Source organism: Engystomops pustulosus, chromosome 2 (genome assembly GCF_040894005.1).
Source record: "Engystomops pustulosus chromosome 2, aEngPut4.maternal, whole genome shotgun sequence".
Lineage (NCBI taxonomy): Eukaryota > Metazoa > Chordata > Amphibia > Anura > Leptodactylidae > Engystomops > Engystomops pustulosus.
In genome coordinates, this window is record NC_092412.1 from 18,623,460 (window position 1) to 18,640,403 (window position 16,944).

The window sequence follows — 16,944 nt, forward strand, 5'->3', positions numbered from 1 at the left end:
TGGGAGGGGGGTGGACGGGACTTGGACTATACGATCCTGGGCACTGGTCTGGACTATATAGCGCGAACTTTGGACGTTAGACCAGTGTCTGGGTGGGAGGGTGATGGGCGTGGGATTTAGTTAGTTATATTTAATGTTTTTATTTCCTGTTTGTCTTTTTTTTGCTGTGTATTCTTTAGTTATTTATGGAAAAAAAAAGGAAAAAAATTATTATTATAAAAAATTATATAAAAAAAAAATAAAAAAATTAGGTGGTGGGATTGGGTGAAGGTTTTGTTTTATAATGCTGATTGTGTGGTGTGTGTGTGGCTGGGCCAGGAGATTTTTGTAAGTCTCTTTTAGTTTGTATTATTGTTTTGTTATTATTATTATTGTTTTGTTTTGCCAGAAGTTATGGCTTGATTTATGTTTATTGTTGTAATGTTTTTCATTTTTATATATAAAATAAAAGATTTACAGGATGTAACTCAGGATCAGTACAGGATAAGTAATGTCATGTATGTACACAGTGACTGCACCAGCAGCAGACTAGTGAATGCAGCTCTGGAGTATAATACAGGATGTAACTCAGGATCAGTACAGGATAAGTAATGTCATGTATGTACACAGTGACTGCACCAGCAGCAGAATAGTGAGTGCAGCTCTGGAGTATAATACAGGATGTAACTCAGGATCAGTACAGGATAAGTAATGTCATGTATGTACACAGTGACCGCACCAGCAGCAGAATAGTGAGTACATCTCTGGAGTATAATACAGGATGTAACTCAGGATCAGTACAGGATTAGTAATGTCATGTATGTACACAGTGACTGCACCAGCAGAATAGTGAGTGCAGCTTTGGGGTATAATACAGGATGTAACTCAGGATCAGTACAGGATAAGTAATGTCATGTATGTACACAGTGACTGCACCAGCAGCAGAATAGTGAGTGCAGCTCTGGGGTATAATACAGGATGTAACTCAGGATCAGTACAGGATAAGTAATGCCATGTATGTACACAGTGACTGCACCAGCAGCAGACTAGTGAATGCAGCTCTGGAGTATAATACAGGATGTAACTCAGGATCAGTACAGGATAAGTAATGTCATGTATGTACACAGTGACCGCACCAGCAGCAGAATAGTGAGTACAGCTCTGGAGTATAATACAGGATGTAACTCAGGATCAGTACAGGATTAGTAATGTCATGTATGTACACAGTGACTGCACCAGCAGAATAGTGAGTGCAGCTCTGGGGTATAATACAGGATGTAACTGAATACAAGAGAAGAAGTACAAGGAAAATCCACAATTGCTTGAAAAATGCCATGAAAACTACATTGGCAAAACTATATTTGGGATGAGTCGGGTTATGTGAGTGCAATGATTCTCCCCTCTCTATGGCCCCTTGTACTCACACAGCATCGTCCTCACTCTCTGCGCACAGCCACAGCCTGGAGACATCTCTCAGATCTATCACTAGTAACGAGTCCTGGAGACTTCCCTCTGGAGGCTGAACATCCCCTGAAAGGAAAAAATTTTTCTGTGTTCTATAAATGATGCATTTAATAAATTGTACATAATGATATATGTACAGCCAGTATAACCTGGGGATCTCCTGTATATAGTGATATATGTACAGCCGGTATAACCTGGGGATCTCCTGTATATAATGATATATGTACAGCTGGTATAACCTGGGGATCTCCTGTATATAGTGATATATGTACAGCTGGTATAACCTGGGGATCTCCTGTATATAATGATATATGTACAGCTGGTATAACCTGGGGATCTCCTATATATAATGATATATGTACAGCTGGTATAACCTGGGGATCTCCTGTATATAATGATATATGTACAGCTGGTATAACCTGGGGATCTCCTGTATATAGTGATATATGTACAGCCGGTATAACCTGGGGATCTCCTGTATATAATGATATATGTACAGCTGGTATAACCTGGGGATCTCCTGTATATAATGATATATGTACAGCCAGTATAACCTGGGGATCTCCTGTATATAGTGATATATGTACAGCCGGTATAACCTGGGGATCTCCTGTATATAATGATATATGTACAGCCGGTATAACCTGGGGATCTCCTGTATATAATGATATATGTACAGCTGGTATAACCTGGGGATCTCCTGTATATAATGATATATGTACAGCCGGTATAACCTGGGGATCTCCTATATATAATGATATATGTACAGCCAGTATAACCTGGGGATCTCCTGTATATAATGATATATGTACAGCCAGTATAACCTGGGGATCTCCTGTATATAATGATATATGTACAGCTGGTATAACCTGGGGATCTCCTGTATATAATGATATATGTACAGCTGGTATAACCTGGGGATCTCCTGTATATAATGATATATGTACAGCTGGTATAACGTGGGGATCTCCTGTATATAATGATATATGTACAGCTGGTATAACCTGGGGATCTCCTGTATATAATGATATATGTACAGCCGGTATAACCTGGGGATCTCCTGTATATAATGATACATGTACAGCCGGTATAACCTGGGGATCTCCTGTATATAATGATATATGTACAGCCGGTATAACCTGGGGATCTCCTGTATATAATGATATATGTACAGCTGGTATAACCTGGGGATCTCCTGTATATAATGATATATGTACAGCTGGTATAACCTGGGGATCTCCTGTATATAATGATATATGTACAGCCGGTATAACCTGGGGATCTCCTGTATATAATGATATATGTACAGCTGGTATAACCTGGGGATCTCCTGTATATAATGATATATGTACAGCTGGTATAACCTGGGGATCTCCTGTATATAATGATATATGTACAGCTGGTATAACCTGGGGATCTCCTGTATATAATGATATATGTACAGCCGGTATAATCTGGAGATCTCCTGTATATAATGATATATGTACAGCCGGTATAACCTGGGGATCTCCTGTATATAATGATATATGTACAGCCGGTATAACCTGGGGATCTCCTGTATATAATGATATATGTACAGCTGGTATAACCTGGGGATCTCCTGTATATAATGATATATGTACAGCCGGTATAACCTGGGGATCTCCTGTATATAATGATATATGTACAGCCGGTATAACCTGGGGATCTCCTGTATATAATGATATCTGTACAGCCGGTATAACCTGGGGATCTCCTGTATATAATGATATATGTACAGCCGGTATAACCTGGGGATCTCCTGTATATAATGATATATGTACAGCCGGTATAACCTGGGGATCTCCTGTATATAATGATATATGTACAGCCGGTATAACCTGGGGATCTCCTGTATATAGTAAAATATATGCACAGCTGGTATAACCTGGGGATCTCCTGTATATAATGATATATGTACAGCCGGTATAACCTGGGGATCTCCTGTATATAATGATATATGTACAGCCGGTATAACCTGGGGATCTCCTGTATATAATGATATATGTACAGCCGGTATAACCTGGGGATCTCCTGTATATAATGATATATGTACAGCTGGTATAACCTGGGGATCTCCTGTATATAATGATATATGTACAGCTGGTATAACCTGGGGATTTCCTGTATATAATGATATATGTACAGCTGGTATAACCTGGGGATTTCCTGTTTATAATGATATATGTACAGCTGGTATAACCTGGGGGTCTCCTGTATATAATGATATATGTACAGCCGGTATAACCTGGGGATCTCCTGTATATAATGATATATGTACAGCTGGTATAACCTGGGGATCTCCTGTATATAATGATATATGTACAGCCGGTATAACCTGTGGATCTCCTGTATATAATGATATATGTACAGCCGGTATAACCTGGGGATCTCCTGTATATAATGATATATGTACAGCTGGTATAACCTGGGGATCTCCTGTATATAATGATATATGTACAGCTGGTATAACCTGGGGATCTCCTGTATATAATGATATATGTACAGCTGGTATAACTTGGGGATCTCCTGTATATAATGATATATGTACAGCCGGTATAACCTGGGGATCTCCTGTATATAATGATATATGTACAGCTGGTATAACCTGGGGATCTCCTGTATATAATGATATATGTACAGCCGGTATAACCTGGGGATCTCCTGTATATAATGATATATGTACAGCTGGTATAATCTGGGGATCTCCTGTATATAATGATATATGTACAGCTGGTATAACCTGGGGATCTCCTGTATATAATGATATATGTACAGCCGCTATAACCTGGGGATCTCCTGTATATAGTGATATATGTACAGCTGGTATAACTTGGGGATCTCCTGTATATAATGATATATGTACAGCCGGTATAACCTGGGGATCTCCTGTATATAATGATATATGTACATCTGGTATAACCTGGGGATCTCCTGTATATAATGATATATGTACAGCTGGTATAACCTGGGGATCTCCTGTATATAATGATATATGTACAGCCGGTATAACCTGGGGATCTCCTGTATATAAGTATATATGTACAGCCGGTATAACCTGGGGATCTCCTGTATATAATGATATATGTACAGTCGGTATAACCTGGGGATCTCCTGTATATAATGATATATGTACAGCCGGTATAACCTGGGGATCTCCTGTATATAATGATATATGTACAGCTAGTATAACCTGGGGATCTCCTGTATATAATGATATATGTACAGCTGGTATAACCTGGGGATCTCCTGTATATAATGATATATGTACAGCCGCTATAACCTGGGGATCTCCTGTATATAATGATATATGTACAGCTGGTATAACCTGGGGATCTCCTGTATATAATGATATATGTACAGCTGGTATAACCTGGGGATCTCCTGTATATAATGATATATGTACAGCCGGTATAACCTGGGGATCTCCTGTATATAATGATATATGTACAGTCGGTATAACCTGGGGATCTCCTGTATATAATGATATATGTACATCTGGTATAACCTGGGGATCTCCTGTATATAATGATATATGTACAGCTGGTATAACCTGGGGATCTCCTGTATATAATGATATATGTACAGCTGGTATAACCTGGGGATCTCCTGTATATAATGATATATGTACAGCTGGTATAACCTGGGGATCTCCTGTATATAATGATATATGTACAGCTGGTATAACCTGGGGATCTCCTGTATATAATGATATATGTACAGCTGGTATAACCTGGGGATCTCCTGTATATAATGATATATGTACAGCCGGTATAACCTGGGGATCTCCTGTATATAATGATATATGTACAGCCGGTATAACCTGGGGATCTCCTGTATATAATGATATATGTACAACCGCTATAACCTGGGGATCTCCTGTATATAGTGATATATGTACAGCCGCTATAACCTGGGGATCTCCCGTATATAATGATATATGTACAGCTGGTATAACCTGGGGATCTCCTGTATATAATGATATATGTACAGCTGGTATAACCTGGGGATCTCCCGTATATAATGATATATGTACAGCTGGTATAACCTGGGGATCTCCTGTATATAATGATATATGTACAACTGGAATAACCTGGGGATCTCCTGTATATAATGATATATGTACAGCCGTTATAACCTGGGGATATCCTGTATATAATGATATATGTACTGCTGGTATAACCTGGGGATCTCCTGTATATATAATTATATATGTACAGCTGGTATAACTTGGGGATATCCTGTATATAATGATATATGTACAGCTGGTATAACCTGGGGATCTCCTGTATATAATGATATATGTACAACTGGTATAACCTGGGGATCTCCTGTATATAATGATATATGTACAGCTGGTATAACCTGGGGATCTCCTGTATATAATTATATATGTACAGCTGGTATAACCTGGGGATCTCCTGTATATAATTATATATGTACAGATGGTATAACCTGGGGATATCCTGTATATAATGATATATGTACAGCTGGTATAACCTGGGGATCTCCTGTATATAATGATATATGTACAGCTGGTATAACCTGGGGATCTCCTGTATATTATGATATATGTACAGCCGGTATAACCTGGGGATCTCCTGTATATAATGATACACGTACAGCCGGTATAACCTGGGGATCTCATGTATATAATGATACATGTACAGCCGGTATAACCTGGGGATCTCCGGTATATAATGATATATGTACAGCCGGTATAACCTGGGGATCTCCTGTATATAATGATATATGTACTGCTGGTATAACCTGGGGATCTCCTGTATATAATTATATATGTACAGCCGGTATAACCTGGGGATCTCCTGTATATAATGATATATGTACAGCCGGTATAACCTGGGGATCTCCTGTATATAATGATATATGTACAGCTGGTATAACCTGGGGATCTCCTGTATATAATGATATATGTACAGCCGGTATAACCTGGGGATCTCCTGTATATAATGATATATGTACAGCCGGTATAACCTGGGGATCTCCTGTATATAATGATATATGTACAGCCGGTATAACCTGGGGATCTCCTGTATATAATGATATATGTACAGCTGGTATATCCTGGGGATCTCCTGTATATTATGATATATGTACAGCTGGTATAACCTGGGGATCTCCTGTATATAATGATATATGTACAGCCGGTATAACCTGGGGATCTCCTGTATATAATGATATATGTACAGCTGGTATAACCTGGGGATCCCCTGTATATAATGATATATGTGCAGCCGGTATAACCTGGGGATCTCCTGTATATAATGATATGTGTACAGCCGGTATAACCTGGGGATCTCCTGTATATAATGATATGTGTACAGCCGGTATAACCTGGGGATCTCCTGTATATAATGATATATGTACAGCCGGTACAACCTGGGGATCTCCTGTATATAATGATATATGTACAGCTGGTATAACCTGGGGATCTCCTGTATATAATGATATATGTACAGCTGGTATAACCTGGGGATCTCCTGTATATAATGATATATGTACAGCCGGTATAACCTGGGGATCTCCTGTATATAATGATATATGTACAGCTGGTATAACCTGGGGATCTCCTGTATATAATGATATATGTACAGCTGGTATAACCTGGGGATCTCCTGTATATAATGATATGTGTACAGCCGGTATAACCTGGGGATCTCCTGTATATAATGATATATGTACAGCCGGTATAACCTGGGGATCTCCTGTATATAATGATATATGTACAGCCGGTATAACCTGGGGATCTCCTGTATATAATGATATATGTACAGCTGGTATAACCTGGGGATCTCCTTTATATAATGATATATGTACAGCCGGTATAACCTGGGGATCTCCTGTATATAATGATATATGTACAGCCGGTATAACCTGGGGATCTCCTGTATATAATGATATATGTACAGCTGGTATAACCTGGGGATCTCCTTTATATAATGATATATGTACAGCTGGTATAACCTGGGGATCTCCTGTATATAATGATATATGTACAGCTGGTATAACCTGGGGATCTCCTGTATATAATGATATATGTACAGCTGGTATAACCTGGGGATCTCCTGTATATAATGATATATGTACAGCTGGTATAACCTGGGGATCTCCTGGCTGCTCACCTCCACACTCTTGCCCGGATCTGACATTCACACAGTTATTTTTCAGTACGATGCGCTCCTCTACGTTTTGGCGAGTATCATCAGGGTAATAGACTAGACCGCCGTCCAGCCATAGGTCAAACCAATGCTTCTTCCATCGGCGTAATACCGAACCTATAGACAAGTGTAATGCAGATCAGATATAAGTGGTCTTATTACAATCTATAGGGGAACATGTCTACAACAAGTCTCCACTTACTTTGTCTCCAGAGCCACCCGCTCTTCACCAAAGCCATCTCTGCTTGTGCCGCACCCTGCAAAACACCTCAGTGTGAACTACTACATAACGCTAAATTGATGCTCCATGTACAACTTTTATTCTCAGCTGGAAAATCAGCCCGGGATATGATAGACATACACATCAGGATGTATTATAGAAGAACACTGCATACAGATTTATTATTGAGGTCAATGGGAAGTGTGTAGATTATGTATACAATGAGCTCCCCCTGGTGGTGGATTCAAAAAGCGAGAAAGTTCTAATACAATACTTTATTTGTATGTAGGGCCACAGACAACGTGAAGGTTTTTATTTTTTAATGTTGCTGACATTTGTGCCAGTAGTAATGACTTATCACAGGGGTATTCCTATTAACAGCTGTGGATTTGTCACAGTGTGCGGTGGTGTTATACCTGAGGTCAGGCAGGAGAGTGTAATCTCGACCGGAATCTCATTCTTGACTATAGTACAAAGTAAAAGAACATTGTATCTGCATGTTCAACTGGAGATGTCACTAATTCAGTCTCATTTCGGCCAGTCCAGGAATAGTAACGGGTGTAATTTGGGGGAGGGGTGTGTCATGTCTTAGCGTGAGGATGCATAATGAGTCATGTAATTATATTAGCTGTGATAAAGGGGCCACATTAATTAATATTTATGGCTGGTGATTGACACATGTGACTGCAGAGCCCACATCCCCTTCACCATTGCAGGTTGGGGGACTGCACCCAACTAATATGGGATCTGATCTGTAGTCCTAGTTTATTTAGGGATGTGCTCTGGGGCCCGAATTTATTGATGGGTTTGAATTTATTTAGATCTGGTCTGAATTTATGAAGGGGTGTGCACTGGTTTTAGAATTATTGAGGTGCTGGTCTGGGGTACGAATTTGTCTGTGGGTCTGGTTTTGGGTCTGAATTTATTTAAAGGGGTATTCCTCCCACGAAGACAAGTTTCTTATATGTACTCAGGATAACAAAATAACACATTCTCTAATTAATTGTTATTAAGAAATATACAGCATTTCACAGATATAATATAAGTCCAACCTGTCTCTATAAGTCCTGGTGTACACAATTTCAGTTGCCCCTAGACACGACCCTGTAACTTCTGACTTAGGTTCGGGGATTCCATCTGTTTGATGTCTGTGGATCTGAGTTTCTGTCTCTCTGCTCCCTGCATGCTGGCCCCGCCCCCTGCACTATAGCCCCACCCCTGCATTCTAGCCCCATCCCCTGCAGTCAAGGATGGAGATTACACTTATACACAGACACTGAGTTCCTGCAGCAGCATGAGGAGCACTACAAGCTACAGACAGATAAGTTGTTTATCTGGGGAGGCACAGCAGGAAGACACAGCAGGTCTAGTGTGTTGTGGAATAGCAAAGATGTAGCAGAGCTGACTGTCATTGTGTGCAATAGGCATCTCATGGATCTCATCATCTCAGCTATGATCTGTCTCATCCCTGCTTCCATGTGTCAGTGTGTTAGTACAATGTTCACAAGCCAGATGAAAGTGTATACAAACCTGTACCCTGATAATCTAACCACATTGTCAGCTCCAGTGGCGTAACTAGAAGAGGCTGGGCCCCATGACGAACTTCTTTATGGGGCCCCCCTTCCCCTTAGGGCGAATTCACGCGGCGTACGGGACAGGAGGAGGGGGTGAGCGCTGCATGGCGCACAGTGCCGTATTAAGTGAAAAGATAGGATATGTCCTATCTTTTCCCCGTGCGCCCTTTGCCGGCTAATGGGGAAAGTATATACGGCAGCCGTATATACGTCCCATAATGGCCATGTGAATGTAAAAAAAATATACATACATATTTCTACACGTTTATATATTTACACACATTTCTATACTTTTAAACGTATACATGTATACACTTATACCCACACATTTATGTAGACACGTACATACAGCATATACACACATACAATATATACAGACATGCTGCATACACATCAAACAAATACACATACGTACAGTATATACAGCATAAACACACACAGCACATACACTCACACAGCACATTCATACACTCACAGAGCACCCACCACATTCACACACTCACAGGGCGCACACACTATACACAAACAGCATATACACTCACCCAGCACATACATTCACACAGCATATACACAGCTCATATACCATATACACTCACACAGCATATACACAGCTCATACACCATATACATTCACACAGCACATACTCTCACACAGCACATACACTCACACAGCACATACACTCACACAGCTCATACACAAACAGCACATACATACAAACAGCATATTCATACACAACACAGCACATACACTCACAGGACATACACACCATATACACAACACAGCACATGCACACACACACACAGCACATACACAACACATACACACACACAGCACTTCCATACACAGACACAGTACTTACATAGAGGGACTTACATCGGAGGAGCAGAGGATCGGAGAGGAGTGGAGGATCGGAGAGGAGCGGATTATCGGAGAGGAGCAGAGGATCGGAGAGAAGCGGAGGATCGGAGGAGCAGGGAGGAGCGGAGAGGAGCGGAGGACCGGAGGAGCTGTGGGTCGGAGGGGCGGGCTGGCAGGTGCTCTGGAGTCCAGGAGGCTGTCGGCCTGAGCAGTGGGGGCGGAAGTGTCAGCTGCCGATGCATGACGGGGGGGCCCGGGCCGCGACAGCCAGGGCATTAGTGACAGCCCCAGCCCGGGCCCCCCCTTCTGATGGGCCCGGTCTCAACTGCACCCCCTGCGACCGCGGTAGGTACGCCACTGGTCAGCTCACAGAACAAGATGGATCATGAAGAGTCTGCTTAGAGAGTCCCCACCCTGGGATTTTGCACTGACAATAGCTGAGTGATAATAGTTAAAACAGCAATAAAACTGAGTAAAATTGTGAAGTAAAGGGTTAAAAATGATCTTTATTGTGTTAACATCAACAGGGGATTGAAATTTGAGAAATTTATTTCATGGGAAAACCCTTTTAAAGGAAATCTACCATGAAAAGTCCATCATGATAAACCAGGGACATTGTGACTGTGGTATTCTTCTTATATTTGTTATCCATGACCTTCTTCTTTTAAAATCAACTTTTACAATTATGCTAATGAGCCAGAAGGGCTACCATAGCCTCTTTCTGTTTTGGCTTTACAAATTGCTGTTACACTGCACAGCAGCACGTCTCTGTCTCACCCTTCCCCCTGTAAACTACCTATAATCATAGCCGCACTGAGTACACAGTAGGTGGGAGGAAGTTCACACTAACAGGAAGTGCACCTACAACAGGTAGGAGCTCAGGTAGAGCCCTTCTGACTTATTAGCATAGTTTTAAAAGTTGATTTTAGAAGAAAGGAAGCCATAGATAACAAATATTAGAAGATGACGACAGTCACGGTGCCTGGATCTATGAGTAAGTGTCCCTGGTTTATCATAGGTCTAAATCTATTTTGAGGTAAATTCTGAAATTAGAATTTTTTTTATATTGTGTGAATTTACTTTGGTTTAAGGGACATCTACCACCAGGATTAAGGTTTTTAAACCAAGCCGCCTGACATGCTGGTGTGTGCCTCCTCTGTCGGGATCTGTTCTTCTTTTCGATTCTAATTCCATTGTTTTTACAAAAAAAAAATGGTTTTTTAAAGATTATGCAAATGAGCCTGGGGGGCTCCAGGTTCAAGAGATGTCAATGGAGTCTGGAGGCCCTCATGCTTATTTGCATAATTTTTAATAACTTTTTTCGTAAAACAATGGCCTAAGATTATAAAAGAACAGATTCTGACAGGGGGCACATGTTTGTGCGCTTGGTTTACAAACCCTTATCCTGGTGGTAGATTTCCCTTAAAGGAAATCTACCACCAGGATCAAGATTGTAAACCAAGCGCACTTACAAGTTGGTGAGTACCCTCTCTGGCAGGATCCACTCTCGTTTTAGATTCTTATGCCCTGGCTTTTCTGAAAAAAGGCTTTCAAAATTATGCAAATCTGCTCTATTGCAGTTAATAGAACCTGGAGCCCCTCAGGGTCATTTTCAGAATTTTTAAAGCATTTTTTTTTTGTACCAACAAAGGCATAAGAAGCTAAAATAAGTGCAGATCCTACCAGAGGGGACCAACACCAATATGTCAGTGTACTTGGTTTACAATCCTTCATCCTGGTGGTAAGTTTCCTTTAAGGTTCCTCCCACTGCCAGGCTTCACCCGGAGTAATTTTTATCTCAAGAGACTCTGTTTAGCTGCTTTGCTAATATAGTGGGGGTCCTGATTGTGATAATTTCTTATGTCACAGCTGATTCGTTGAATTTGAGTAATTTAGTATTTTATTGCATCAAATAGGTATTTTCTACAATAGAACTTAAAGGAACACTCCATTCAAATGTAGTTTATTGAATAGCACATGGCGCAGGGCCTGAAGGGAGGAGCAGGACCCAAAGTTCTAGCAAAATTCTAGGAATACAGTGAAAATAAGTCCTGCTCCTCCCTTCGGGCTCTGCACCATGTGTTATTCAATAAACTACATTTGAATGGAGTGTTCCTTTAAGTTCTATTGTAGCAAATACCTATTTAATGCAATAAAATACTAACTAGTACAATGTGATTAAGACTCAAAAATAAGAGTGTCATAAAAGTTTCAGACAAGCAGCGACACTTCCGCTTCAGTTGTTTCTTTACTTTTCTCTCACATGTCGCAGACGACAGACAGGAATAACAGGCGACACATGTGAATAGTAAGATACATACAGTTCTATAATATACTTCTATAACAACTGTGACAAACCCGCATCTGCGAGAGGTCACAGACCTCTACTAGTTTGTAGCCTAAGAATCTAAACAAGTATATAAAAAAACATTCACTGACAGCAAGCAGAGATCTCCAAAATGGTACAGACCTGGCGCTGAAAAACTGTAAGTGGTAAAAATGTAATTAAAGGGCCAACGACCCCAAATTCAACAGCTAATTACCCTGTTTCCCCTAAAATAAGACATCCCCCGAAAATAAGACCTAGTACAATTTTGCTAAGTCTTAGAAATATAAGGCCTCCCCTGAAAATAAGACCTAGCGGTAGTCATTGCAGCAGCTCCCCCCGGGACATACATTAGTATTAGGAAATCTTTTAGATGCTGCAGAAGGTTGTGACATAGGGAAGAATTAATGGAATAAAATCACTGACTGTTGTGCTGCAAATGTGATACCAGCAGCCTCCAAGATAAGAAGGGCCATGTATGGAAAGTGCTTTTACTAAACATGAGACTGGGGCCAATGATTCTAATAGAAATGGAGTCACAAGAAATACAGCAGGAAATTCAGAGTTTGGAGAGTTATAAGAGAAGTAGATTTTTTTTGTTCATCGATAAATGTAAATTCTTGTTCTTGGAAAAATAAGACATCCCCTGAAAATAAGACCTAGTGCCTCTTAAGGAGCAAAAATTAATATAAGACACTGTCTTATTTTCGGGGAAACAGGGTATAATGAGAGCGATAAGCGGCTGATACAATGATATATAGGGGATATAACGTATGATCGAGGCGGCCGGGAAGGGGATCTATACATCCAGTCGCATATTAAATTGAAGAACACTGCCGTCACTCTCTCCAATGTAAAGTGGCTGATAACAGAGAACAAAAGATAAACCAACATAGTGATAAGTAAGTAGATGGACTGCAAGTAAAGCATAAACGTATAGAGAGGGCAGTGTATATAGGTTTTGTATATATACGGTAAGTTGTGTATATAGGTATTGTACGTAGGTTGTGTAAACAGGTTTTATATAGATGGTAAGTTGTGTATATAAGGTGTTTTATATAGGTTTTGTATATACGGTAAGTTGTGTATATAGGTATTGTCCGTAGGTTGTGTAAACAGGTTTTATATAGATGGTAAGTTGTGTATATAAGGTGTTTTATATAGGTTTTGTATATACGGTAAGTTGTGTTTATAGGTTTTGTATATACAGTAAATTGTGTATATACAATAGGTGTTGTGTATATACTGTATATACTCGAGTATAAGCCGACCCAAGTATAAGCCGAGGCCCCTAATTTTACCACAAAAACTTGGTAAAACCTATATTTTTTACTCAGGTATAAGCCAAGTTTGGGTTTTCAGCACATCATTTTTGTGCTGAAAAACTAGGCTTATACTCGAGTATATATGGTATATATTTTTTGTATATATGGTAGGTTGTTTATATACAGCAAGTTGTGTATGTACATGTTGTGTCAACAGGTTTTGTATATATGGTAAGTTGTGTATATAAGGTGTTGTGTATATAGGTATTATAAATATAAGTTTTGTATATATGGTAGGTTGTGCATTTACAGCAAGTTGTGTATATAGGTGTTGTATATAGGTTGTCAATAGGTTTTGTATATATGGTAAGTTGTGTATATAGGTTGTGTATATAGGTTTTTTAATATATACAGTAAATTGTGTATATAGATTTTGTATATACAGTAGGTCATGTATATACAGTAAGTTGATTAAATAGGTTTTGTATATAAGTTGTATATATAGGTTTTGTATATACGGTAAGTTGTGTATACACAGTAAGTTGAGTAAATAGGTTTTGTATATAGGTTGTGTATACAGGTTGTGTATATTCAGTAGGTTGTGTATATATGGTAAGTTGTATATAAATTTTGTATATATGGTAGGTTGTGTATATACGGTAAGTTGAGTAAATAGATTTTGTATATACGGTAGGTTGTATATATATGTTTTGTATATATACGGTAGGTTGTGTATATAGACCCCTCCCTTGCCTCTCAGCGGCCCCTATACCTGCGTTCTGCAGCCTCTCGTCTTCTCCGTATCTTCAGTCTCTATGATGTGTCTGGGACATTTAAATACAAGAAGCTTCAGGTAGGATTAAGCGTTGCATGATGGGAGATGTAGTCCACACCTTGCGCCAGGTAATTGGGATGTACACCGAGTGTTCCGTCCCATGGACTACTCCTCCCATCATGCTGCAGGGCACAGTTCTGCTCTGTTCCAGAAGAGGCAGCATCCAGTGACATTTGTTGTGTAAACTGGGAGCGCGGGTCTGATCCTCTTATGTGTAATGAGTCAGGGATTAGGGCAGGATACATAAGTGCTACTTGGCTCGGAGGCTGCTGAGACACTACACGTAGCAGGATGTCTTACTAGAGGCAGGGTGTGCTGGGATCTGTAGTGCAGCTATGATGATGGATGCTTGTATGAGACCTTGTTACTGTTTTGATAATTCCACAGGTTGTAAAGGGACGAGCACCATGATGTACCTGACCGCTCACAGGTCTGGGGCCACTCATTTGATGGTTATTAATAGGCGACTGCAGGTCAGGAGCTTTATCCGTGGTATCATCCACAGCTTAGCATTGTGCAAGGTCTGTTTACATGGCCACGATCCAGGTGAGACTGACGCTATGCGTGTTACTATCTTTATCTTCTGTTAGCTTTGTCTTAGAGGAAACCTAAAAAAGACACAATCATATAATCAGCTGGTCAATAACTGGTCAGGGAATGATGATAATTGGCCTCATCAGCAAGGGTGAGCTATAGCACCCCCTCCACCCAAGTAGTTTTATAACTACACCCATGTCCTACTTTGTAGCTGGTGACTGCGCCCCTAAAGCTGGCCCCCTATCTTGCTGCAGGTAATTACGCTTAATCCCATCTGAAGACTCCTTCCCATTCCTGCAGTTTGGAGAAATATGACAAGGTGAGGATCCTGACAAGATGGCAATGGATGGCGTCCGTGCCCATAGCGGTACCTAAATGCATTAAATAATATTATACAAAACCTGCCCATGGATCCCAATGACAACCCTTCCACCTCTTCAGAGTTGGTGATGCCTGTGGCAAGAGGCTCAAATTGCTTCATGGCTGGTGCACACCTGCTCAGCATTGACAGGAGCTTGAAATGTGACGTCATGCTTACTAAAACAGATATGGGAGCTGACTACAAGGCAATAGCCCCACCTTGGAGACTGATTAAGATGACCTTAATCTCTATTATGACACAGATTACTATGAGAATAAAAAACAATCCCAAAACATTTGATTTATTATATGCAGAATTCGCAGTGAGTCCATATCAGGATGTCCTGAAATGATCATCTGTTCTTGGATCTGCTTAGATGATCCTTTGGGTTCTTTGTGATGTTTGCTTGTGCAATAATCAAATCAAAAACCATTAAAGGCATTGTGCATGTCCCATGTGATAGACACATGGGGGCTCATTTACTAAGGGTCCAAATCGCGCATTTTCGCCGGGTTTCTTAACGATTTCAGATTTGCCCCGGGATTTTGGTGCATCGGCACCAGCTTTCATGCGACAGAAATGGGGGGGGGGAGGGGGCGGGCCGTCGGACAATCCGACAAATTGGGAAAAACTGCGGAATTTAAAAAATAATTTGTGTCGCAAGATAAAGCACTTACATGCACCGGGACGAAGCAGGTGAACTCTGGCGGACCTCAGCGCAGCAGGGACACCTGCTGGATATCGGGCGCACGGACCTTAGTGGATCCCGGCAGACCCAAATCCTCGCCGGAGAACGCGCCGCTGGATCGTGACTGGACCAGGTAAGTAAATCTGCCCCATGGTGTAACCCATACAAGATGTGGTGAATTGAGAACAGAATTATGACATGGGAGGCCAATTTCTCAATAATCAATAATTAGAAGAGGCTAAAAGTGAAGGAACCCAAGCTAATCCTCATCTGAAGAGGTGGAAGGGTTGTCATTGGGATCCATGGGCAGGTATTGCATGATATAAGTTAATGGGGCACATTTACTAAGGGTCCGAGGACCACGATTCTGTCAGATTTCCTAAATTTTTCTGTATTTCGCTGAATTGCCCCGGGTTTTTGGCACACGCGATCGGATTGTGCTGCATCGGCGCCGGCTTTCATGCGACACAAATCGGGGGGCGTGGCCGTCGGACAACCTGACTGATTTGGACAAACCGCAGAATTTAAAAATTAAATTCAGCACTCACATACACCGGGAAGAAGATGGTGAACTCCGACGGACCTCAGCGGGGAAGCAACACATGCAGGAAATTGGACGCATGATCCTAGTGAATCGCGG

General features: G+C 40.8%; 1 protein-coding gene across 1 annotated transcript in view; it reads right to left on the reverse strand.

Moving 5' to 3' along the window:
- The window catches only part of PLEKHB1 (pleckstrin homology domain containing B1), a 41,880-nt gene extending 27,081 nt beyond the window's left edge, over positions 1–14,799 (reverse strand). The window contains exons 1-4 of the mRNA XM_072133860.1: positions 14,656–14,799; positions 7,843–7,897; positions 7,605–7,757; positions 1,404–1,509 (exon numbers count right to left, since the gene is read on the reverse strand). Coding sequence (XP_071989961.1) covers positions 1,404–1,509; positions 7,605–7,757; positions 7,843–7,879 — 296 coding nt within the window. The 5' untranslated portion in view covers positions 7,880–7,897; positions 14,656–14,799. The remainder of the gene's footprint in view (positions 1–1,403; positions 1,510–7,604; positions 7,758–7,842; positions 7,898–14,655) is intronic.
- Positions 14,800–16,944: the final 2,145 nt, after the last annotated feature.